We start from the raw sequence: 27,586 nt of genomic DNA on the forward strand, positions 1-27,586 counted from the left end.
CCATAAAACTTTTTACTTCCGTAACTGTTTTTGGTTTTCTGGCTTCCTTAACTGCCTGTACTTTACTTTCAGAAACACCAATTCCGTGTTCCGAAAGAATGTGTCCCATGAATTCTATACGTTCCATGTTAAACTGACACTTTTCGATGTTTAAAGTTAGTCCTTTTTCTTCCAAACGGCACAATAACTGCTCCAAATTATGATCATGTTCTTCGTCGGATTTTCCATGTACAATTATGTCATCGTAAATGCTATTTACACCTGATAATCCACCTAAAGCCTGATGAATAATCTTGTTATACATTTCTGGTGCACAACTGATGCCGAACATCAAACGTTTATACCTGAATAGACCTTGGTGTGTCATAAACGCTGTAATGTCCCTTGAATCTTGTGACAGCTCGATTTGATGAAATGCCCACTTAATATCCAATTTACTGTACACTTTGCTTTGATTGAGATCTTGTAATATTTCCTCAACGGTAGGTATTGGATACCTTTCACGGACTACGGCCTCGTTTGCTCTGCGCATATCGATACATAGGCGTATTTCGGAGTTTTTCTTGGGTATAACTACGACAGGCGACACCCATGTACTCGGTCCATCAACTTTCTCAATAATGTCGAATCTTTGTAATTCTTCAAGCTTTTGATCAAGTTTCTCCCTTAGATGAAACGGTACTCTACGAATCGGCTGAATAACTGGTTTCACGGATTCATCAATCGGTATTTTCAGTTGAAATTTCTTTAACTTTCCGATGCCTTCAAAACATTTCGGAAACTTCTGCTGTATGATTGCTTTCCTATCGGAATTAACTGAATTAACACTTTCCGGCGGACTCTGAATTTTTAATATTCCCAAAGATATTGCAGTTGTTTTACCTAACAACGCTTGACCTTTTTCTTCAACTACAAAGAATTCTGCATCAACATTTTTATCTCCAACAGATACACTAGTGATAAAACTTCCTGCAACATTTAACGGTTGTGTATTCCCATAGGCATAAATCTTCTTATCACTTAATCTTGACTCACACTTAATATTAGACTTCTTCAAAAATTCCCACATGTGCCTGTCAATAACATTGACCGACGCTCCTGAATCTATAATTATTGGCATTATAACTCCTCACACTTTTATCTTGAAATCTGTATCATTGGCAGTTCCGCTGTTTACTGTAAATACATACGGATCTTGATAGTCACTCTCTGTTTCTACATTTCTTACAGTTTCACGTCTCGGGTTGAAATTTCTGTTCTGTTTTGTTTTGCAACACTTTTCGAAATGTCCCTCTTTCTTACATTTTCTACATTTCTTTCCCCTCGCTGGACATTTTGCGTCTGTTTTAATGTGTCCCTCGTGACCGCATGAAAAACAACGTCTTTGTTTGAAATCTACTTGGCTTTGTGTCTTAAATTTCGAATGTTTATCAAATCTATCATGTCTATGTTGACTTACTTTGTTTATTTGTTCCTTTTGTTCCATTGAGACGGCTCTCTGTTCGGACGCTTCTAATGATTGAGCAATTTCCCTTAGTTGCGCTAAAGTCACATTGTTACGCTCCAACAATTTTCTTCTTAAACGTTGAGAATAACCTTTTTCTATAACTTGATCCCGAATGTTTTCGTCAATGTTATGAAAGTCACAAAACACAGCTTTCTGTCTCAAACGTGTTATATATTGTTCTACTGTTTCACTTGAAGTTTGCATCATTGCTCGGAATTGTGAACGTTCAAATGCTGAATTTACTTGCGGTGTAAAATGCGCGTCTAATGCTGTGACTGTTGCATCATAAACAGTTTCTCCCTCTCCTGGATCAGCAATAACAAGAGTAAAATAAATATCTTGCACAGAAATTCCGGCAGTATGTAAAAGTAAGGCTTTCTTTTGTTCCGCCTCGACCACACCTTTTCCAACAGCAAAAAGTTCAAAACCACGCTTCCATCTGTTCCATCTTGGTCCAATTGAATTTATTTCCCCATTTGCATCAAATTTTGGAATCCCTCCAACATCTGTCAATACCGGCCTAGCTTCTGCCATATCCTCGTTGCCAGTTGTAATGTCTCTACTAGACGATTATTCTGGATTAAACCAAAGGCATGTAATTATACAGAACACCATTGAAGGTACCATCTTTTAATCAACAACACATCCGGTCTTATACATATTATATTACAGATAAGCCTTTAGATGCACAGCATCATATCAATGTAAAGCTAGATAACTCTAGATACTTATAGAACGATACTACATTTTTTTTTTCTTCATTTCTGCTGCTTTCATTGCAGTCCTGTAACAAAGAACTTAAAATCAAAAAAAATGTTTTTAATGTAATCTGTACAGTACATGTAGCAATTTCAAAACTATATAATATTTGTGTTATCTTATGTATATTATATACATTACACTCAACGAACGGAATTGGTAAAATTATATTTCTTTTGATGCAGTAAAATTAGAACCATTGTAACTACCACCAAGTTCTCTAACCTTTAATAACGACATAAATTCAGTATAAAAGGATTCGAATTTTTAAGATAATGATTGCCTCTCCTTTTTAAATTATCTGGGATGTAATATATATGAGATAAGAAAAATATTAAATAATTTTGAAATTGTTACTGTTCAGATCACATTATAAATATTTTTTGATCATAAGCTCTTTGTTCGCGGGCTGTAATGAAAGCAGCAGGAATGAACAATTGGATTTCTGATGTACACTTAACAAATTAAACTGCAGGCAACAGTAAATTATTCAATTCAAAATCAGCATAAGTCAGAATTCGATGAAATCGTTTTTATCGTATCTCCTTATATAGACACTTTAGTATCAATTTGAGCTTTCCTTGACTGTCTGAATGAATTGTTAAGCTAACAGTTGAAGTCAACGTAATTCTGTTCAATATCCGTAGTGTTGTGTCGGTTATGAAAAGCAGAGGAAGAAGAGATATAAACTTTAACGTTATTCTATGCTCGCATTCTCTTCAAGTAGGATACGATTCCGTCTCTCTACACATGACATATCTATTAAGTTTATCACATCTGACACATTTGATCGTACTCAAATGTATATTTGTCAGGTTAATATAACTACATCTATGAACGACTTTTTGTGATGAGCAATATTAAATTAAATTGTATTGAGTTCAAGATTATGTAGTCCGGTTAAGTGTTCATTCATATGTATATCTGATTGATTGATTGATTGACCAACAATGGCATAATTTGGTATCTAAGCTGATTCCTATCCTGATTTGACAGTTTCGAGGATTTGACCTCCATTACAAGTAGTTCCGTCACTCACATTATCTTATCCATTGCGACTACAATGATGTCAGGATGGAAGTAGCGGCTATATACATCAGTCGAAACACATACGGGGCAAGGCTTACTTGAGGTTGGTTTGTTGTCGTCACCATCTTCGGAAGAATGAATGATGTACCCTCAATCATGGGGGTACAATGAACATTAAACAAGAACATTAAAGTTAGGTCCGTTCCTTTAAATTAAAACAAAAATAAATTTCGGTTGTTGTCCCCTCTAGGGAATATTTAAGGCTTATTTAACACATTTAAGCGTTTTAACACAACACTTTCTTATATAGTACCTCTTGATCTATTTTTATTTGATTTTAAAAGGATTGAGCAACAGGCACAGCTTTTAAAAGTTCTCTTCATATTTCATGTACAAGTTATCAAATTAGTTCTTAACTACTATATTTCAAAAACTATAATATTACGTAATACATGCACAAACCTGAAGAGCATAACTGTCGTAATGAATTCTATCTTGTTTCTTTGAATCGTAAATTAGATTTTATGACATTATTTCTGTAATATGTGAACACAAAACCGTTTTGGCGTCCAGTTTCAAATCACATCTCTTATGCTTTTCTTGTTATTTAGCATTGGTAGAAACCCACATACAAAATACGAAACGTTTGGACGTTACTAACAGAAATGAACATTTAGCAGCAATCAAGGACGGAACAGAAATAAGACGTTACGTAAGAATTCAGGTTATTGGTAAAGATGGAGTTGGCAAGTCAAGCCTTGTACGCAGATTAGTTGGAGATGATGATACAAAACTAAGAAGCACAGATGGAATCGATATTGTTAAAAAATGCCAAATAAGAACAACTGATGGTAAATGGGTTATTGGTGAAGGTGAGTTACAATTTTTACTCCCGATTAATAAAATCGATTGACAAAATGACAATGGTCTGCATCTACATTTCATTTTGCCCATAGCATTTTGTAAGTTATAAAGAGTTAGTGGATCTATTTTGTCCAGTAATCTTACTGAAAGTGATAAAAAAAAACAACAAGAAAACGCACCATATTACTCAACGTAGACAATATTTGGATTAGATAGTTGAATAAATGTCCTATTTTTGTGACAATGAATTATATATTTATATATTAGTGTTATATGTGAGTTTTTGCCAATTTGATATAAAGTCATACAATTTAATATCAGGTTTTAGTATGCTTAGATACGACTTTCAAAATATTTTAAACGTAGACTTGTTTTTATATCTTATAAGCAGTTATACATAATATTTTCTTACATATCATGTTGAACTGGCAATTTTTTTTTACTCGCAATTGCTGTCGGATTTAAGTCTGAAACCGTAATGTTGGTCTCACTCAGTCGTAATTGACTGATTTTTTGCAACAGAAGTACCTTGAGACTCGTTTCTGTTTCCGGTCGCCGTTCAGATCAATAATCACTGCAGACATTTACAACCTGTGTAGACATGCAATGGTAAACAAGACGGATTGTTTTTCTATTCGATTCGGACTTGATCTGGCACTGGCGGTTAAAATCATTCAAAGGATAAAAGTAACGTTAAGATTTGTCAGATCGTCTTCGGTTGTGTTCAGTATGACCGTACCATACTAGGATTTACAACACTAAGGTTTTAAAGAAATTTTTTATTAATAAAAACATATAGCACTCCAAAACGTGTGCCTAATCCCAAACATGTCCTCAATGCCGAAACGTATTAAATTCATTCAAACGGGGTTTTAAATCACAAATCGCCCAAAGGTGTCAAAAGTCACTCCCCTTACATATTTCCGTTTATTTTCTCCACTCAATGTGAATTTCTATTTCTAATCGTCGTAGCGTGTACATTGATTGATTGATTGTTGGTTGCTTAACGTCCAGTGGCAAATATTTCATGCATATTCAGGACGAGAACAAGTTCACAATAAATACAATAGGTAGGTTCTGTAATAGATTAAGGGATTAAGGTCGGAGAAATTTAGACTGCCACGGGAAATGAGGGTATATTGGACAGGGACAGAAATTTAGCCTTGCAACAGGTCACCTACGGACCCCTCAAAGAGTTGTTGCGAGGGTTCTTAACGTGCAAAGAGCGTGGTACTCTCTTTACACGAGGCATCGGATTTAACGTCCCCATTCTGACCGGACGTGGCTGCAAATTTGTACATCCCGCACAGCCAAACGGACGCCCCACTTTAGCACGGGTTTTACTGCCGGTCGGAGGAAGACCAATGGTGACCATACTTCTATTCCCCAGTCACCCTTGGGGTTCGTAGCGTGTACACGTTGTGACTCCAGAACACGTCTTAAACTTTTAGAACTTATATGTTATACGTAACGTTAATAATGTAAGGGTATCGATTGAAACTATCGGGTTGTTTCTGCAGTCCAAAATCAAAACTGCTTTTTATCAGGACACTGTAAATAACAACTGAGTTTCATGAATACAATTCAAGGTGAAGACCTCGTCATACTGTGGATATTATCAGAAAAATCACAGAAAGAATAAAAAATACATACATTTGTATGCTTTTATTAGTAAACTGAACGCAGTGAAAATCTTGATGTCAATTACAGAAAATGTTTGACAACAGAGTAAATAATAGCCCATATTATAAAAACCTTCATTTGATATGGACTGTTTTGCTCTCGAATATGCATGGAATATGTTGTATTGTGCACCTTAAGACCATAAGGTCGCTGTCATAGTTTCGACTTGATTTGTTTCGATAAATAATTTGTGATAGCGAATCACATTTTCATAAGGGTGGACACGTTTGGGCGTACAGTCACGTCATATGAACACCTTTTTTAAAGGGGGGATTTGACACGCTAGAGGGGGTTGGTCACGTTTCTGACTGGCATATACATTGATATATATTATATAAATATTTTTCGTTATCCAGGTTACTTGCAGATGTATATGAAAGTCATCTGTTGCTTATTTACTAATGTTATTGATTTTATTGGGGACTCTAATAAATACACATACATTACTTTTATTTTTTTATCAGCGAAATTTATAAAATTACAATCTGTAAATGTTTCTACTTTTACTTAATATTCCATTTTATATATATATATATCTCTGGTCGGTTGAGTATCGAGGTAAATGTTTTTGTCTTCCAATACTTTATAAAATCCGGTATGTTATGTTATATATTCTTGCGTCTGTATCTTTTTCGATCCATGCCCTGGATTATTTATAGAATAAATTATAAATACATAAATGATGTGAAACTGCGGATTTAATTAAGAAAACATATTTTTTTTTCGAAATTGACTATAACTCATTGTTTAGCAATACATTACTTCAGGTCAAAATCTAAAAATACACTGAAGCGAAGAAAGAAAATTAAAACCACAGGAATGCTCTATATTACTTCAGATAACCTCTGTGCTAGCTAGCATTTGTGCAATGAACGGACATGTGCGTGGTGTAGTTCCGGTAATATAGGCTACGGATTTCATTATTTGTTTTGATGTTCGCAATTGAAGAACGAACGAAAATTATTTCTACACACTAAATTTTCATATAGCCCAAAAAATAATGTCAATTTGCTCACTGTTTAATACTAAAAAGCAGTCAGTTTTAAGTAAAACTGTGCTTATTTATTAATTGTTATAAAAACGTTAGTCCCTCCATGTAAATGTAAACGCATAATCATCGTACAGATTTTTTTCTAGTTAATTTAACCTTTTTTCTATACATGTTACTGAACATGTATGTCATCATAATTTTGTACTTCATTTAACAATATCGTACTGCATGTGTTTACCTCAAATATTGCATTTGTATTTATATTATATGTTTCTCTGTTAACTTGTATTCAGTTTTGAGAATAAAGTATCTATCTATCTATCTACAAAGCTCCCTCCTCTCCATTTTTATACAGATGTGATAGCTTTTTATAGACCTGTTATTACGTATTTTTAATACGATAAAATTGAGAATGGAAATGGGGAATGTGTCAAAGAGACAACAACCCGACCATAGAGCAGAATTTTATTTTTGTATTATGACTCATGTATTTTGCATTTGTCTCAGATTTAAACACCTTATCGGAATCGTAAAGGCTTACAAAAAGCATATGAATTATGCTCTAGGCAAAACTATTTAGCGCATTGTGTACTTTTCTAATAAGGTAAGAGTGATTAAAACCTGAACCATCTGTGAAAAGTAAAATCACAAAAATACTGAACTCCAAGGAAAATTCAAAAAGGAAAGTCCCTAATCAAATGGACAAAAAAAAACTCAAACACATCAAACGAATGGATAACAACTGTCATATTCCTGACTTTGTACAGTCATTTTCTTCTGTAGAAAATGGTGGATTAAACCTGGTTTTAAAGCTAGCTAAACCTCTCACTTGTATGACAGTCGCATCAAATTCCATTATATTGACAACGATGTGTGAACAAAACAAACGGACATAATAGGTAAAAATGTCAAAATAGGGGTATAGCAGTCAACATTGTGTTATAATCTTAATCACTATAAAAACAAACAAATATGTAAAAAAGAATCACAAAATGGCATATAGACCAAGCATATTAGCAAAAAATAAAGACAAGAATACACAAATTTACCATAGTACAATAACACAATGACGGGATGTATCAGTACAGAGCCACGTCATATATGTATCAAAGAAACACCAAAAGGCATATAGACAAAGCACATTAGCAAACATGAAAACGAGAATTATAATAGAACAATAACACAATGACGGGATGTACAAGTACCGAGCCTCGTCAAATGGATATCAATAAAAACAGACAACAGTAAAAGTAATAAATAAAAGTAAAGTATAACACGTTATTAAGAAAATAATAAGATGATTAGTCTACGATGCCTCGTGCTCATAAGCATGACCAGAGAAATAACACTTGCGCACATATACCGAACTTTCCCGACACTATCTGTGCATTCCTACCCGTCTGTTAAAATCCGTTCGAGATCTATAAATGTGTCCTAAAATATGTTATTAAAGGTAAGCATAGTAACTAGTTAATCAATATTTATATTTTTTAACAAATGTAGCAACATTATGAATAAATTTAGACAAAAAATATCTTTATCATCGAACATTGCTTCCGGTCAGGCATTACTTATACAGAAATTCTACGTTGAGCCAACATTTGATTAAGGTTGTATCGTTGGTTTTAAGTAGACGTTGGCATACCAACGTTTCTTCAACATTTGGCCAGCGTTGGTTTAAGATAGCACCGTTGGTTAGACGAAGACGTTTGCATACTAACGTTGGTACACCATTGGGCAAACTTAGATAAAGGTTGTATCGTTGAATGACTGTACACATTGGCATATTGATATTTCCCTTACATTGGGTTACCCGTTGGTTGGATATAGACGTTCACATATTACTACTTTTAGGCCAACAATGGATAAAAAAGTTATTGCTGAATGAATGTAGGCGTTTGCATTCCAATGCTGTTCCAACAGTGCATTTGATTTGTTGACATAATTTTTGGAAAACATTGAATTTTGTTTTTATTTGTTTTATAGTTGGTGTCTGGGATTATGTTGTTTTAATTTTGGATCTACATACAGTGTTGGCTATGTGATAACAAACACTTTATTCTAATGTGTAAGCTAGTTGCTAGTTATATCATTTAGGAAGAAAATATGTTAAGTTTTATTGAATCATAATTTGATTTCGAAAAAAATGTTGACAAGTCTTGTTTTCCAATAAATAGTATTTGTAAGGAACTTGCAGATTCTTTGTTGATGTAGACATATTTACGTTGACAAAACGTTGGGTAAACTACAGCATATTTTTAACAGCTGCAACATTGGGTTGGTTTTTTCAGCATCGGTCCTACGTTAGGCCACCTTTGGGTGTTTACAGATGATTTGGTGGCATATTATGTACAAACCTTTTATATTGGTTGATAGTTAGCTATTGGTGTTATGTTGGTTATTAATGGAATTTCAAACAAAGTTGAAAATAAGTTGGTTCAAAAAGACGTATTCGTTAAGTTCTGATGATTAAAAATATTGTCCTTATGAGTACTTGTTTTATCGTTGACTGTATAATGTTGCTTTATAGTTGACTGTATAATGTTGCTTTATCGTTGGCCGTTGGTATCTAATATTGATTTTTCGAAAAATTGTAACAATAATGATAAATTTGGTATTTTTGAGTAAGTTAGGTGATACCTGTTTTCTTCTTTTAATTTTGTATTGATTGTTTTTTTGTTTTTTGTTTTTTTGTAGTTGGTTTAAATATGTTTATGTTTTTTTGTTATTTTTCATTTTAATTTTTGTTTATCTTGTTTATAATTTGAAGACCTACACACTTTTACACATTGTGTAAATCCACTTTGTTGAACCATTTCCCAACACAATATCAAGATAATGTTAAATGTATAAATAAAACCATGTCATTTTTCTGTATTGAAATAGAGATGTGGCCGAAAATGTCGACAACACATCTGGAAATAATTATATCCTAGTGTTTAGATTATTCACAGCCAGTAACAGGTCATTCACTATATTACTGGTCAAATACACATGTGAGGTCAACATTTTGTTCGCACAAAAGAAGAAATAATGAGTTACAAATGTATCTCAAGTTTTTAATTAGTATATTAATTCATTGTAATTTGAAGGAAACACGTAAATGTTACACTTGATATCATACACAAGTAATAATTTTGTGTGAAATTGCTTTTCTATATCAGTCGTGTAGTGCATTGTGAAGTCAAAAAGTCTTGATTATTATAACGATTGATAATCAAAAGTATAATTTTTGAAAGATGACCTATTGTTACTTATTTAAGACATACAGTGCTTAGAAATTATCTTATAACATCCTCATATTCACATTTTTTTCAACAAGTACCAGTAATTCAGTAAATACGATTTTTATCCATTTGACATCTATATTGGTAACTAGTATGTTTAGTTTTAAATACTAATTTCTTTGCAGCAATACTTCAACATTCGTAATATTATCATATCGATGTGTCAGAAGTACTTTTCTATCTTCGCTTAAAATCAGTTATATTCTGCTTTATATTAAAGTGTTATATTTCATATATCATATATATTAAATAAGCTAGTATTGTCTTATTTGTGATGCACATTGTATTAACAGAGAGGACGTTTAGGAACAGATTAAATAAAGATTTAAGAAATAAAACTATTGATGAAGTTGTTATTACTGAAACATTTTCAGTTTAACTTTGTCATCCAATACAATATTCTACTTTCCGTGCGTATAAAACGTATTTCTGGAATAAACTTTATCCAGTACACTTGATAGGAAAATTTTAGAAAACCAATGATTTAAATTATTGCAAAAATCAAACCTAGATGGACCTACAGAGAACAATTCAAATCGGATAAGGACATTTAATTAAAGATGTTACATTGCAAACCAAATACCTGATTGTAAATGAAATGCAGAGTTCAGATATGATTCAACATAATGTGCAATATTGGCCCAAAATTGTGCCTATGCTCTTTTCAACTATACCTAACGTCAGCCCAATGTTAATTTCAACAATAGTTTTTCGTTGGGTCAATGTTACCTTAAACAATATATTAAATTGGTTCAACGCTAATCTTAATTTAAGCAATATGTCACGTTAGGTCATAGTTACCTAAACAATTAGTCTTACCTCCTTTACATTTCTATAAATATGATTGGTTAAACCCAACCGCGTGAAGACCGTGTATATTTCAAATTAGGTTAGTAGACGGGGCTTATTTCAATACACGGTTAGTAGTGGTGTTACGTCTCGTTATTTTAAACAATATGTCACGTTGGCCCAACGTTTAGTCATAGTTATCCAAAACAATATATTACGTTGGTTCAACGGACAGTGGCATTTTGAACAATATTACAAATTTAGCCATACGCTGGGTCAACGCTATCGTAAAAAATATTTAAAGTTGGTCCAACGATAGACCAATAGTTTTTTAAACAATATTTAAAGTTGGCCCAACGTAATACCATAACGTTGGGACAGCGTTGGCCAACATTGCACATATAACGTTGAGTTATTGTTATCCGAGGTTAGAACAAGTTGGATGTGTTCGACCGACGATGGTCCATCGTTAGTTTACTATCTGGGTATAGCTTTTTCGAATTTCTTGCCAATTTTTTAGACATTTCGCAAGCTCAGTTGACATTTACGTAGGCGCAAAAATTAGCTTACATCAATTATACCGCTTTACCGCTAAATATTACTCAGGCAGACTAGACACCAATCTTTCCTGTGAAAAGTAAAGTAATGGTAGCTTGTGGATTCTGAACATTAATTTCTGGATATACATAACCAACAAGCTGATAACACCGGAAAGTTATTCATATATATATATATTGCCAACTACTCTAGTCAAGTATTTTTATTTTGATGACAATGTCACGTCAATATTTTGAGCCTGTGCTACTTGTTGCCTTAAGTTTTGTATTTAGGGATCCTAAAAGGAGATGCCAATTACACTCATTAATTCATCTTAATTTGAATTTTGTCATTAGTTAATCTTTGCAACATGTTTATAGTTTTTGTCTTCGTGTGTGTAAGAAGAAGGCGACTAAACAAGAATCGTCTTTTTCTAAATGTTGGTATCGATCATTATTCGACGGAAGCTATTCAGTGACACCCACATGCATTCGCATTTGAAATTTTAAGTAGGAAAATACTGGATCAGTCCTTTGTAATGGGTCGCAAATGATTGTTTTGTTCTTTCATAAATTCAGAAATCTCAATTTGATTATGATACTTATATTTTTAATAGACACTTTACGTTTGGATAAAAAAACAGTTATTTAAAACAAAAGTTCTTGATTTCTTCCAAATCATCTAAATGTTAAAACAAAAGAAAGATTACTGATAAGCGTCCAGTTTCACTGTCGATTGTTCAGTATTTATTTTTATCAATATGGGTGAAAAAACTACATTTTGTTTGTATTTAATTTTTTACATAAATGAAGGTTATCCAGAATAAAGTATGAAAAATCATCGCATATTTTATTCTTAAATTGCATCATTTTGTTTAACTCTACACACATAATCACTTAATGTATAATACTTACCAAATACAAGATTATTGAACAAATAATGTTTTTAAAACAATAACTGTGTTGGAAACTTTTCTGTTATTACTTTGTTTAAACAAAATGATATAAAGTACAATGTAAGGCAACTCTCTCCCTTTTTGTATCGCTGGCATATTTATTTTGTTGAGACATTATGTCTGTAACCAAATGTGTGGATTTCTTAAACTGTACTCTATCAAGAAAGTTCAACAATGTGTTGAGAGAGTTACACTTCTTGAATGATTCATATATTGGTAATAATTTTTGTGATTGCACTTATAATAGCCCAGGCAGGATTCAAATTTGATAATTAAAAGATTGCGATGACATAATATAACACAGATTATGTGACGAATCATAGCACAAAATAATACGAAAGATCCAGTGCAATTTCTATAAATATGACTGTAGTATTATGCAACATTTCTTATTTTTTGTCATTTAATTAATCATACACGCTTGTTTTCAATATGGGAAATGAGGCGTGATCATTTCTAATTTATAAACTTTTCTTTAACTAGTCTTCTTAAAAACATTAGAAACAGTTTAATCTATCCATAAGCATGGTACATGTATATTGTCAATTATTACAGGTGAAACAGAGAGGAAGAAAATAATAAAAAGGATACAAGAGGCTGTTTATAAAGAACAAAAACAAAGCCAATCAGTTCCTGATCAAGTAATTCCACGTGAAAGGGAGAACAACGAAAAAGAAGCAATTTTATCAAATGAACCGTTGTCGGAACTTGAAAGAAAACCAGAAAACAAACCCCTAACTAAAGATAAAATAAGAATAGCGTCACCAGGTTCAAATGCAGTGGACACATCATTGCCAGGTGAAAACAAAGTGACCATAGGAGACACTGTAACCTTCCTTGCAGGAAAGTCTGAAATTGATATACCTAACGAAAATTATGGTGTTCTGTCGAAAGATATCAAAAAAGCCGAAAATTTAGTAAAAGCTGACGATATGAGGAAAAAGATAACCGAACAAATGAATGCAATTCTTGTTAAAGTAAAAAAAGATCAAGACAGAATGACATCTGAGAGTTTGGTAGAATGTGGTTTGTGGGATTTCGCGGGCCAGAAAGACTATTATGCCACACATCAGACTTTTTTAAATCCACATGCTATCTATCTTCTTGTTACAAATATATCTGAAGACATAGCAGCTACAGAAGGTGACAACAACTTTGATTCAATTGAAGGTAAGATATTAAGATCTCCGTCAATAACAAGACAAAACAAATATAGTCTTTACAGACAACGGTTCTTTAGAATTTTATTCCTGGGATTTATGATGAGGTTCTTGACCATTTGAGGTAGATTCACTGTTATACCGCCATCTTGGATTGAACAATAGCAGTACATATTCGGTCTATTTTTTAGTATAAATCTGCAAATTTTGAAACAAATTTGCAGTTTAAGTGTAAGACTGTTTACTGTATATGTACTTTTTTTCGCGTGTAATTATTTTCGCGCAATCGGTATTGCCGATGAATCCGCGTGTATTTAATTTCGCGGATGTGCCGTAAATATCAAAACATAAATAACGGATTTTCTTTATTAAGTCAATAAAGTGAACAAGAGTTTCGATTTAACAAGGTAAATAGCCTTGAGGCATTAAAGTTAAAAGTGAGTAGAATTTATTTTATACCTTCGGTAATAGTTCATTCACAATATGTCAATCAAAATGTTAAAACGTTGGTTAACTCAGGCAAAGTTAAAAAACGTAAAAGAAGAAACTTTGAAAAGAGGATGGGTTAAAGGTGGGATTACCGATGTATGTGTGCATAAATAAACAATGACATTTGAAACCTTATTATCAGTCAATACATACTTGTTCAAAAAAGTTTTGTATTTGTAAATATGTTTATTAAATATTTAAATTTTCATTAATTAAGTCTTAATTTGTTAAACAAAATATAAACTTATGAAAAAAAGGTTAGTGTAATTGTTTACAAAATAAACAAAGATAACTACTATTCAATCAACAAAACAGTAGGAAAGAGATTATTCTCCGATTAAATTGTAGTTACACAATAAAACTGTCAGATCGGTTTGAGTCATTATTTGTTACCTTTTATCCTTAATTGATTTTCTGTATGGAAGACTGCCTGGTGTTGTTTTAACAGTTTCACAGTTCAAACGAGGTCATGTTAAGGGAAACCAGGTGAACGTTGTAAATTCCCGAGAAGATTAAAGGTTTTTAAGGTTTTACATTTAAGCTGCATTTGTATTCGCGTGTATTTATTTTCGCGGAAATATACCTACCGCGAAATTCGTGAAAATAAGTACACCGCGAAAAAAAGTACATATACCGTATTTATATAAAGAAAAATACACGATTTATTGCATTATCCAAAAGTTTTAAGAAATACCAAGTATTTGTGTGTTTAGAATACATTTTTCAACATACCCATTTAAGGGGAAATAACTCTTTTTGTAAAAGTTTCATACTGGAATGATATTGAAATTTTCTATTTTTGTCTTGTAGAAAAAAACAATTTCGGTGACACCTTTTTTCTTTTTATTTTCTAAAAGCATATTTAGAACCTATCTTCTCATATATTATTTCAAAATTCTATCTTATAGATTTCTTTTTATTCACAAAAATGTGGGGTTTTTTTTTTCATGAGCAATCTATGCAAAGTTGTAGCTTAAAAAATAGCACTATTACCTATAATTTTTATTATTTTTTCTAAAAAGCATAGTTACCTTTTCATTTTGGCAAATTATTAGAAAATTATATCTGAGGAAATATATTCCGATTATCCAACTTAAATATTGTAGCAAGTAGTGATTTATACAACCCTTTGTTTGTTCGCAATCATCTCAAACTTTAGTAGAACGAAAGAAGTCTATCATAATTCTACTAATTTCTGTAAACTAGATATTCAGTAATGATATAAATTCAGGAATCACAATTGTATGTTAGATAATCCGAATGCATGGTAACAGCATATTGTTAATATGTTTAAAGTAACTGTGACTGAATAGTAGTCAACACGATTCTGTTCCATCTTGTTCGTATACTGTTAATCTTTTATCATTAGCGTTGCATAAATCTTAATACTTTTATAAGTATATTTATCATTGGGTCAACCTGTTCACATACACATACAAGTAGGGGAAATGTATTATAAATAAACGATATCTGTTAAGGCATGTTGACAAAAAACTGTACCAGTAAAAAACAATTTTCATTAACACATTCAAACGATTGATTGTTTTCCTTGTAATTTAATGTTGGAATTAAAAAAAATAACTAAAATAACAATAATCATATTTTATATATAACTGTTATTATAAAATAAACAGTTGTGATAATTAGACGTAAATTCTGAAAACATTTAGTGCTAGGTTCCTCTGTATTCTTAAGTCATGGTTTTGTTTCATGTGTTATCCTTTGAAGAGTCGTTGTTGATTGATTGTTTGTTGCTTAACGTCCAGTTCAAATTATTTTATACATGTTCAGGACAAGAACCAATTAACAAATAAACTCAGTAGATAGTACATGTAATGCAGGCCGTCCGAGATGAAGGTCGTGGAAATGTGGACTGCTACTCGAACATGAGGGTATATTGGATTGTGACACGAGATTTGTTCTTTGCAACAGGCCATCACAAGGGTTCTTAACGTTCAAAAAGAGTGGCAATCTCTTTATACGAGGCAGCGTATTAAATACACGTTCCCAGTCTGACGGGTTGTGGCTGCACACTTGTACATCCTGCTAAGCTAACGAGACGCCCTAGTTTGGCGAGAGTTTCACTATTGGTCAGGACGTTTTTTTTTCTATTCTTTTATAGCATTATGAACTATAAATTATTAGCGCGTGTCACACTAACATTACGAAACTAGAATATAATAACACACGATTGTTAAATGCCAAGGGAATTAAAAACCTCACTGTGTAATCATAATTTATCATAATAAACACCTCACACATTATGCCTGTAATGAGTGATCCTCGACATGTATAATTGTCTTTCTAAAGATATTGCTCTACTTGTATTTTTTAAAATAGTAAGGTAAATATAAGAAGTATATTTCCTCACTGCAAAATACATACAAATAAATATATATATTTGATTAAAAGTTTGTAATAAACATTGAGAGGAAAATAAAAATACAATATACATCAAAGACTAATTATTTTTACGATTTAATATGATTTACAAGGAAAATCCAGCTGTTCTAAATCAAGGTTATGTAGAACTGCCCTACCCGAGAACAGATTCTTACACTTCTATCCTAGACCAGATGTTGACTGTTCTATCTAAGATCAGTTTTACTCTAAAACTAATTCTGAGATTTCTACCATAGAAAAGATATTCAAGAATTAACAGCATTTCGATCACAAATTATTCTGACCGTTTTGTAGAGAGTTTATAGTTTATTATAATTGTATACTCATTTTATCATGTTAATAGAGGAAAGACGCTAAAAAAAAAGTCACTTTTTTTTCTTTTCTTTTTAGAATACATTGACTTTTGGTTTGACAGTATTCACTGTCTACGTACGAGTTCTCCGAGACATGGTTTATACCCACCTGTCATTGTAGTGTGTACTCATATTGACGAGTATAAGACAGATAAAGAGGTACAGTATTCACTGTCTACGTACGAGTTCTCCGGGACATGGTTTATACCCATTTGTCATTGTAGTGTGTTCTCATATTGACCAGTATAAGACAGAAACAGAGGTACAGTATTCAATGTCTACGCACGAGTTCTCCGGGACATGGTTTATACCCACCGGTCATTGTAGTGTGTACTCATATTGACCAGTATAAGACAGAACAAGAGGTACAGTATTCACTGTCTACGTACAAGTTTTCCGGGACATGGTTTATACCCACCTGTCATTAATATGTGTACTCATATTGACCAGTATAAGACAGAACAACAGGTACAGTGTTCACTGTCTACGTACAAGTTCTCCGGGGCATGGTTTATATCCACCCGTCATTTTAGTGTGTACTCATATTGACGAATATAAGACAAATGAAGAGGTACAGTATTCACTGTCTACATACGAGTTCTCCGGGACATGGTTTATATTCACCTGTCATTGTAGTGTGCACTCATATTGACGAGGATACGACAGATAAAGAGTTACAGTATTCACTGTCTACATACGAGTTCTCCGGGACATGGTTTATATCCACCTGTCATTGTAGTGTTTACTCATATTGACGAGTATAAGACAGATAAAGAGGTACAGTATTCACTGTCTACGTACAAGTTCTCCGGGGCATGGTTTATATCATCCAGTCATTGTAGTGTGTACTCATATTGACGAGTATAAGACATATAAAGAGGTACAGTATTCACTGTCTACGTACAAGTTCTCCAGGACATGGTTTATACCCAGTTGTCAATGTAGTGTGCACTCATATTGACGAGTACAAAACAAATAAAGAGGTACAATATAACGATACATGCATTGTGTTGCTTTTTTCAAATATTTGTATATTTCTGAATATAAACATACAGAAGAAGGTATTATGTTGGTGCTAATTAGATAATGTAAATTGATCGAAAATGAAAATAATTGGATAATATAATTAATGTTACTTTATAACCTGTTAAATGTAGCATTATAGAAATGAAAATGCAGACGCAATTTGACTTAGATGTCATTGAAATGACACCATAACGGCTATTTACCAAATTTAAGCAAACATAAGCAAAATTGAAGAACAATTGTTAAACGGGAGCTACGATTGGAAATGTTCTTGCAACAGATAAAGGTTTAATATAAATTATGTTTATCATTATTGAATATAAACTATGTTTATCACCATTGAGTCGGCTTCTTAATCATCAACAAAGTCAATTGAATTATTTGTGTATTGAATTTAGTGTGAAATTGTACAAGTGCGATGACCAGCTACCGAATTATATGAATTTGACCCGTAAATATAAACTCGCCATTTCCGGGTCTTAGTAGTGTGTAGGTTTTTAAAAATTGATAAAGTATCAGTCTGCAGATAATAGCAGATTACCGTATTAACGCAACTCGTCCGTTATTGCATACACAGACAGATAATCCTAACTGGTAACATACGACAACTGATTCTTAGCATGTACAGAATAAGTGTCGTCCAAAACTATTTTTTTCAGATAGTAGATAAACACGAAGTATAATTTGTGTGTAAATATAATTTTGGGCATGGACGTGTGCTTTTTATATTTTAATAAGTATATGTGAAACAAATTGTCAAAATTTTATGCAATCTGCAATAATTTTGAATTTACTGTTTGTTCATGGTTGTACTTCCAATGAATGGCACATATCTTTAACAAAAACCACAATATTAAATTTAACTACATGTATATTCATGTAAATTCAATATAACATTAAATTTATATTGATTTAAGTGCCAATTAGGACCAAATCGTGCATTGCCCAGTCCCTCTTTACAGGACATTACATGCGTTGGTATAGTGGTTTTTTGCACATATATTTCCATTGCTACTTTTTTTTTTATTTATAAAGTCCATAATGGTACCATAATAAGTAAATCAATTTAAGTCTTTAACGGTCATTTTGATCTCAACATCATTTGAAAAGTCTAAATAGATTATACAGCCATTTTCAGTCTTTCGGTCAACTTTTAGACTGATCCATTGCGGCAGACACAGCACTGTTCGGATATTTTGCTTGTAGTTAATTCAGTGCTATTAAGTAACTTTTCACAAATTCCAAATTGATGTTCATAATTAAAAGTATATGATAACTACATAAAGTTCTGCATCTGAATTTACAAAAGTGACAATGGTAACCAGAATTTAAATTGATCGGCTAAATAGGCATACACCCTATTTAAAAAAGATTACTGAATATTTAATAAGATTGACAAAAATTGAAAACGTTTTTCAATGTAATTTAATCCTTTTCAAATCATTTGTATACCAGTCAAATAGATTCCCTTGGGGTCATTTAAGTAAATACAAGATATAATTAAGCTCCGTCAAACTAATTAGCAACGCCCCCGTTAAACACAATCAAGCAGGTATTTAGTCTTTTTAAACTTTAAAGTGTCCACCTCTTTGTAAGGTAAATTATTAAAGCAAAAAGGCAACCCCGTGTATCTATCGTCAATCTGTTCTAAACGTTATCGATTTTAGTTTAATAACAAACCTCCAACAAATATCCACAATTAAAATGAATGAATGAAATCAATTAAGTAAATTATAGATATTGCTGCCAGATTTTAAAATGCAGCAAAAATGTGAACCAATTGAAAACAAAATTTAAAGATAAATAATAATTAATTTGGTAAGATGCAGTAACTCATGATCAGAAAAATTGTTGATAAATGATATGAAAACTTATCTAAGTAATTGTGGTCTTTCACAATAATTGTTAAAAATAAAACGAGAAAGTGAAAGGTCTTAATTGCACGCTTCGGGATGGTGAAAGATAGTGAAAAAATCGAAAGGAAATAAATGGATAAAAACTCATTTGTCAATAAGCTACTCTTTTTTACGGTAAAATTATCATTTTAATTTTTGTTCTTGCTCAATTTGTAATTTTTTCCGTGTCAAATATATTTATTCTCGTTTATTTACTTTTTCTCTTTGTCTGTTTTCTTAATTTGAATTCGTTATTTAATAACCAATAGAACAAACGTAAAATGGACTGATATTATTCATTGTTTACATCATTTAAAACGATGAATCTTATCTTTTAGGTTAAAATATAGTTTTCCAATTACCGAAAATTTAAAAAGCGAAATGAAGATGCTTGATATTTGCAACTGGACTTTACGAAAGCAACAATCAATTGAAAAGGAGTCATGCATAAATTTACAAATCAAATTTCTTTTAAATCTGTTAAATATGAAAATAAAGAAGGTGTCAACTCTCCACCAAATACCAAATGACATAGCGGTTTACAACTAAAGGTCACTCTAAGGCTTGCGACAAAGACTAAAACCCATACCGTTTTAGTTGTTATATTTGTCAATGGTGCAAAAGTGCGTTTACATCGGAAAAGCTAAAAATAATATTAATTCATAACTTCAAAATAATGGAGCATTGTTATACGAATATTAAGGTCGTGAAGGTTGCATGCAAAAAAACTAAATATAAGTACACATAAAATCTGAGCATATATACGTTTCTAGTTGCAGGACACATTTTCAGTACTTTCCAAACAGGTCCACAAACCTTTTTTTAAGTGTCAGTTAAATGTTTAACCCATCATCACTGTCGACCATAAACCTAACTTAATTGAATTATGAATCAAATGTCACATTTGATTTTAAGACGAACTGAATGATTCATAATTGCAAATCAATTGAAAGGAATCACCTTACCAAAAGACCAGATCTACTATGTAATTGAAATGAACCAATTGGTAAATAATTCAGTCTCTAACTTTTAAAAATTCATATTAAAAAGTAAAATAACAGAAAACACTGAACACTGAAAATTCTAAACGGAAAGTCAATGGGGAATGGCAAAATCAAAAGCTCAGACATATCAAACGAATGCAACTGTGATATTCCTGACTTGGTTCAGGCATGGTGGAATAAACCTGGTTTGTTACGTCTATCTATTTTTTCCGGAAAATTAAAATTCTGTTGAACTTAAATACTACTAAACCTAGTACCAAATATAAACTGATAATTTCGAATTGATGTTCAAAATAATAAAGCCAAATCATATCATTTCAATTTATTCTTGAAGCGGATCATGAAGACATTTTATTGTCAAAGCACAACAGTAATGATTAAAACCGATAATTCGAATACAAAATTAGATGACCTCTCCTTATTTACAGGTAATGGTACGAGTTTTTATTAATATCATCACTCATACAATATCTTACTTCACCTAAAGTGTTTTTTAAGCAAACAACTGTCATATGTAAACTAGAAATTCAATTCATTATATGAGTCATCGTGTGTTCTTTATCTTTATATAGTGATCATATTCGAACACTGGTCGTTACACATGGTATAGGCAAACTTAAAATTTATATAGATAGAATGAATCGAATGTTTTACAAAAGTGTATTCAAGTCCATAAGTTTGTTCAAAAAGTTTTTCTTTATTTTTTTAGTAATGCATGTGTATCAACATCAAAATGAATAAAAGTTTTTTAATATTTGGAAATTGTGTAACCTTAATGTTCTAAAATGAAATGATTGGCTGATATAGATTAATTATTCTAATCCAGGTGTTCTCGTCGCAATCCGCGTAAAATATCACAATGAATTTCATAAGCCGGAACAATTGCATCACTTTCAATCCAGGTGCTTTCATTGAAGTCTGCATAGTGAAGTGAAATCATGTTTATGAATTGGATATACAATTGTACAAGTTTTCAATCCGAGAATATCTATGACGTCCGCTTTAACATAATAGAATTTCGTCCAACATTATCAAAACTAAGATAAATGTCCAATAATTCGTACAACACAACAAAACTTTCCTCATCGCAAAACATATTTACTCTATACAGCCATCGTCCTTCTGATGAACCATACTACTATATAATAAAATGAAACATGCATTGAAAGTATTATACTCCTCTATATCTTTTACTAGTCATATGCATTGACTATGCATACTTGCAGAGCCTTTTAAAGCGGAGGGGAGTGGGCGGTTCGCTTTCAGGTATGAGTTTTATTCAAAAAAATATTCGTAATTAAAACATAAAAGTCATTTCACGATACATTTTTTGTGTACATCATCTTATTTATATGCTGTCTTTATTGTTCGACGGATAAGATTTATTCATAAAATGTACAATTATCTGTCCTTAACAAAACTGATAGGTAAGCTGTCCAGGTGCATTCTGTAAGATATTTAACCCTTCATCCGGATATGTTATATAAACTTGCGGAAAAGTGAAAGTATCCAGTGATTTAACATATTTGACCAATTTGCATACACCATGGTTATAGTGTGTCTGGAGTATCTGGAGCGCATTATTAGCGATGTTTAGACTACTGAAACGTTCTCCTCTTTATTGTTTGTTCGTAATAACACGGGTTTTTTTTATTGATGAAACAAACATGTAGTAGTCAACGAAACACTGCTATATTAGGTCCCGGTGATGGAGATACTTGCTTAATACAGCATGTTACATGTTAAAGAGTTGTTGAGGACTTAATTTCAAGATATTTCCCAAACACAACAGTATTACCACGCTGGAGTTTTTGGGAAAGTTCCATATTGATATTTTCAGCCTTTCGTACTCTGCACCAGTGAAAAACTTTAACAGAGATTTGAAAGTAATTTAATTTGTTTATTTATTTATAACTTTCAACATTTCTTAACATTTAACGGAGTGATTTCAACAGTTTCAACATTTTCACAATCAATATTTTGATTTAATAATAAAACTGTTTATATATATACTGTGTAATTGTCGATAATTGTGTATGCATTTTTTTAACCTAAAAGATAAGATGCATCGATTTAAATAATGTAAACAATGAAAACTTTCTGTTCTTTTTTAAATTTGTGTTACAATTGAGTATCAAATAATAGCGAATACAAAATATAAAAACAAACATAAAAAGTAAATATACGAGAAAACATAATACAATTACAATTTATCAAGAACAGAAATATGAATTAATACTTTCAACATCAAAATGAGTAAGATTGACTAATTTGTTTTAACCTTTTTTTTGGTATTTGATATTTTCACTATCTGTCATAATTCCAAGGCGTGCAATCAAGACCTTCTTATTCACCTCACGGTATTATGTTTAGCAATTATTGTGAGAGACCATATGTACCTAAATGACACGAGTTTTCATAGTATAATGGAAATATCTTCTTTTTTTCTATTCGCGTTATTTTTGTTAAAGAAATTTTCTAGTTTTTTCCAATAAATAATGTTTCATTTTGCTTCTTGCGCGTTTGCTACAATTCACATGTTTACAATTTATCCTTTGTTGATAACTTAAATACGTATAAAGGTGTCATGACCTCTTTTAGTTTGTTTTACTTTAGTGACACACAAAAAAAACGAGGTAGAAGATAATCCATCCAGTAGAAAATAATTCCATGAATTCAGAGGTACATTGTAATTAACGAAATAAATATACAACTTATTGGCGTCTATTTCAAGGAATAAGTACATCCCATTTGGAATAATCTTTATAAATAACAAACAAACAAATTAAAGCTCAAAAGAGACCATATCGCTCAACGAAATCTGCACCTGTAACAGTTGGTCACTCTCTTTATAAATAACAAACAAACAAATTAAAGCTCAAAAGAGACCATATCGCTCAACGAAATCTGCACCTGTAACAGTTGGTCACTCTCCATTCATAAATATTGTTGGGTTCCAAAGCAAACAATTGGCGTTATAATCGATTATCATACAATTTTTTTTTTCATATTCAACAGTCATTAGAATAAGAGAAACTTCCTGCAGGTGTTAAAATGTCTTGGCTTCCATTTAACTGGAATGCGATATGAGCTTTAAATGGACCACGGGACAAATTTGATTGAAACTTGTTTCCACATGTTTTTTTTTTAATCTTTGTTTGATTAATTGTACTTTTCTTGTGATTCGGAGAAAACTCAATTTAGTGACATAAATATGATAAACAACCAGATTTGAAGCTTGGTTGGGTATTTAATTATAATTTAAAACAAAAACCATTAATGTATTTTTTAAGCACCGTTTCATAGCAATTGTTCCGTCGAAGGATTATTGACTGATTTTTTGGGGTTAAACGTTCTATTTTTTAATAACAGTGGCAGCCATGTTTGAAAGATTTAAATTATCATTATCATATATGTAATTGTGACATTTTCAACAGAAGATTTAGAATTATCCAAAATAGTATTATCAAAGACGCCCGTTTATGTATTTAATATGAGAATCGTCTTTTACATCCTTTGAGGCGTTAGTAATATATTTTAGGGGTCTTCGATCTTTTATTACCAAAGTAGTCGTCTGATCTGTAAATTATTAATTTTATCCTTTTCCCAATGTCTGCCACTGTCTTGTTACCAAATCACATCATGAACTTAGTGAAGTTTAACTTATTATTTTGAGTTAAGTTGATGGAATAATGTCGTGCTTTTGAACGAGACATTTTTTGTTTGTTTAAATCAGTGATATTTTCTAAAAGGAGCAGAATAAATTTCACTTTATATATAGATTCCATCACTGCAACAAGTATGTTACGATATTTCTCAAATTTCAACAGTTAAATGTTAATATTTAAAGCGCGAGGCTTGCCCAGCTTTTTAATAATTAAAACTTAACTGTGGAGAGTAGAGAAATATCGTAATACACCAGTTAGTGGTGGAATATGTTTCTCTAATGATGTTTATCCTTCCTTTTCAAAGATTTGCAGGAAGGTGTGTTCTTTATATGTGACGTCATCAGGCATGGTCACCTTTTTCATGACGTCACAATAGAAAACTCAGAAGAAACCAAGAAAGTTTGACGTCATAATTAAATTTAGACCAATCATTTGCCGAGAACAGATTTTTCACTAGTGAGGAGAAATATTTTTTTCACAGCGATCAAGAAATGTGAAAATAGGACAAAAATTAGAGAAATATAAAGTGTTTAATAAATAAAGTGGAAGTGAGTTGGTACTTTGTGAGTAGAATCAGAGAAGAATAACATGCAGTTGCAGCAAATTTGGAAAAGTAGCATATATATTGTTGTATATATTATCATTCTTTCAAGAGTGTGAAAGACGCAATCATGACTTGGTTGACTGTCATTGAATAAAAGATGTCCAGATGTCTTCAACTTGTCGTAACCACAATCCCGTCCTCTTTTATTTGATTGACATTATCTTTTGAGATTTAAGATTTTATTTTATATTCTGATGAAGAACACGACGCGTCCAGCTGGTACCGTCTACCCTTTTCAGAGCATCTGACTTCACTCCCAGTTCGTAATGGCACTAGTAGCCAGATTTCAGTCTGAAACAGTCATTTTGGTCTGATTAAGTCTTAATCGACTGAATTTCCGTCACATTTAAACACTGTTCCGACCAAAAGTGACTGCGGACACTTCAGTCTATCCAGTAATGTCAAGATAAACAAGACCGATTATCCTACAAATGTTGTAACCTACAACTCAGACCTGACCAGATCACGTTAGGACGAAATCAAACCGAATGTCATAAATACTGTTTAAATTGTGTAAAGGACCGATGAAATATTATAAAGTCATGAATTGTTAGATGTTCAACTTAAATATCAAATTTATTTAGATATACAACTTAAATATCAAATTTATTTAGATATAGACTGACATAGATGGTTTCAAGTCCCTCATACAAAGATGACCTAAGATAGATTTAGATTTTCTTTAAGATCCTTTTTTTGTTCATAATATTTCGGTTCTAATACACCCTTGGCATTCAAATATTTGCTTTGAGCGTTCCTAATAAAGGTTAATCAAGAAAAGCGCTTGACGCATAAAAGTTATAAAATGGTATTTTCATTTTGTTTTAAATTGCTACCAATTTTTAATTACAACATAAACATCAGAAAATACATAATATAATTTGCCAAAAAAAAAATGAGTTTATTGCGTCTTAAAGTCACCATTAAACTGTGCCTAACCTGAGCAATGTTCCAGAAATATTCAAGGTTAAAGTCTTTATCATGTTAATCAAACACCGACGCAAATATGAATGATTGAACTTTTTAAATGAAAACAATTTGAAATAATCATTTTTTCTTCATCGTTTATGACTTTCAATGAATCCGTTTTTATGTATGTTGGCGATTGTTTTTGTTTGACTTTAGTGTTTCTGTTGTTTCGTTGCTTTCCTCTTATAGTTGATGTGTTTCCCTCGGTTTTAAGTTTGTAACCCGGATTTGTTTTCTCTCAATCGATTTATGACTTTTGAACAGCGGTATACTACTGTTGCCTTTATATAGGTTGAATAGATAGATTTTACTTACCAACATTATTTTTTTTTGTGGTAAACATTTTTAAAAAGAGGAAAAATCAACACCAACCATGAACGACAAGAAATAAAGGAAGACATTTTAAAATTACAACTTGTATGCCATCACGCATATCAAGATAAGATGTGGTATGAAAACCAGTATGTTTCATTTATGTCTGCTTGGCCAGTCTGTTGTACTATACATGAACACTAGTATTTGGAGATTCAGAATACAGAGATACAAAGCAAAATTTTAAAACATAACCATTAACGATACAATTAAAATATTGCAATATAATTTGCATGAGCATGTAGATTCCTGCGTCTTCCTGGATGTGTTTTGCATGTTGGTATTAGGCGTTATGTATGTTTGCAAGATTGTACATGTAAAAGGATTTAAAGAGTTCAAAGTAAATATTTGTCAAAGAAACTAATGTCTGTTAATTCGAATTGTACTGGTTATAAGATGTTTAGATCACGAACATATTACAGTACTATTTGTAACATTGTTATAACATGTATAAAGGTTTTATAGTTTGACAAAAGTATTTTAATTCCTGTTTCGTTTTTTATTTCAGGTTGAAGATAGGAAACAAGAATATATCGAAAGATTTAAAGAAATTTTTGGAGATCAAGATAAAGCTAATCACAATAGAGGCATCTTCTTTATTTCTAACACAGATTTTCTTAAAAACGACATGATTACAAAATTGAAAAACAAAATTTCAGAAGTTGCAAAAGAAATGAGGTTTTTTGCCGAGAATCTTCCGACGCAGTGGATTCAACTAGAAAATGCATTAAACGTGATGAAGGACTCGAAACAGAATATATTGGCATGGCAGAATATTGTGGAATTAGCCCAAACCACTTTCACCGAAGAAAAAGAACTTCTTTCTTTCCTATCTTACCAGCATAAAATCGGGAACATAATTTTTTTCCCAGAAATAAAGGAATATATCATTTTACAGCCAGATTGGTTAGTTAAGTGTTTCAGGTGCCTAGTATGTGATAACCATCCACTCAAACGAAATATTGAAATAGTAAAATTGGCTGACTGGAAAAATCTGATAAAGACAGGACAGTTATCAGATAACATTATTGATAGGCTTTTTGAAAAAGAACCCGACTTAGAGTTTGGAAAATACAAAACTCACATACTTAATGTGATGGAAAAATTTGATATTTTAGTAAAACCCAAGTTTATAGATACCAACGACGATTCGAGTCTAATACCAAATTCATACTATATGCCATGCATGATTACACAGCAATCGACTTCTCTCGATATTATTCAGAAAATGTTCGAAGGTGA

General features: G+C 31.8%; 1 protein-coding gene across 1 annotated transcript; it reads left to right on the forward strand.

The window, feature by feature from the left end:
- The first annotated feature begins 2,060 nt into the window (after positions 1–2,060).
- LOC127732256 (uncharacterized) lies at positions 2,061–26,982 on the forward strand. The gene is made up of 4 exons (XM_052241336.1): positions 2,061–2,127; positions 3,907–4,167; positions 12,957–13,571; positions 26,853–26,982. Exons 1-4 carry the CDS (start codon positions 2,061–2,063, stop codon positions 26,855–26,857), a joined length of 948 nt encoding a protein of 315 aa, XP_052097296.1. The 3' UTR covers positions 26,858–26,982.
- The last annotated feature ends 604 nt before the right edge of the window (positions 26,983–27,586 follow it).

Source organism: Mytilus californianus, unplaced genomic scaffold, assembly GCF_021869535.1.
Source record: "Mytilus californianus isolate M0D057914Y unplaced genomic scaffold, xbMytCali1.0.p SCAF_23, whole genome shotgun sequence".
Lineage (NCBI taxonomy): Eukaryota > Metazoa > Mollusca > Bivalvia > Mytilida > Mytilidae > Mytilus > Mytilus californianus.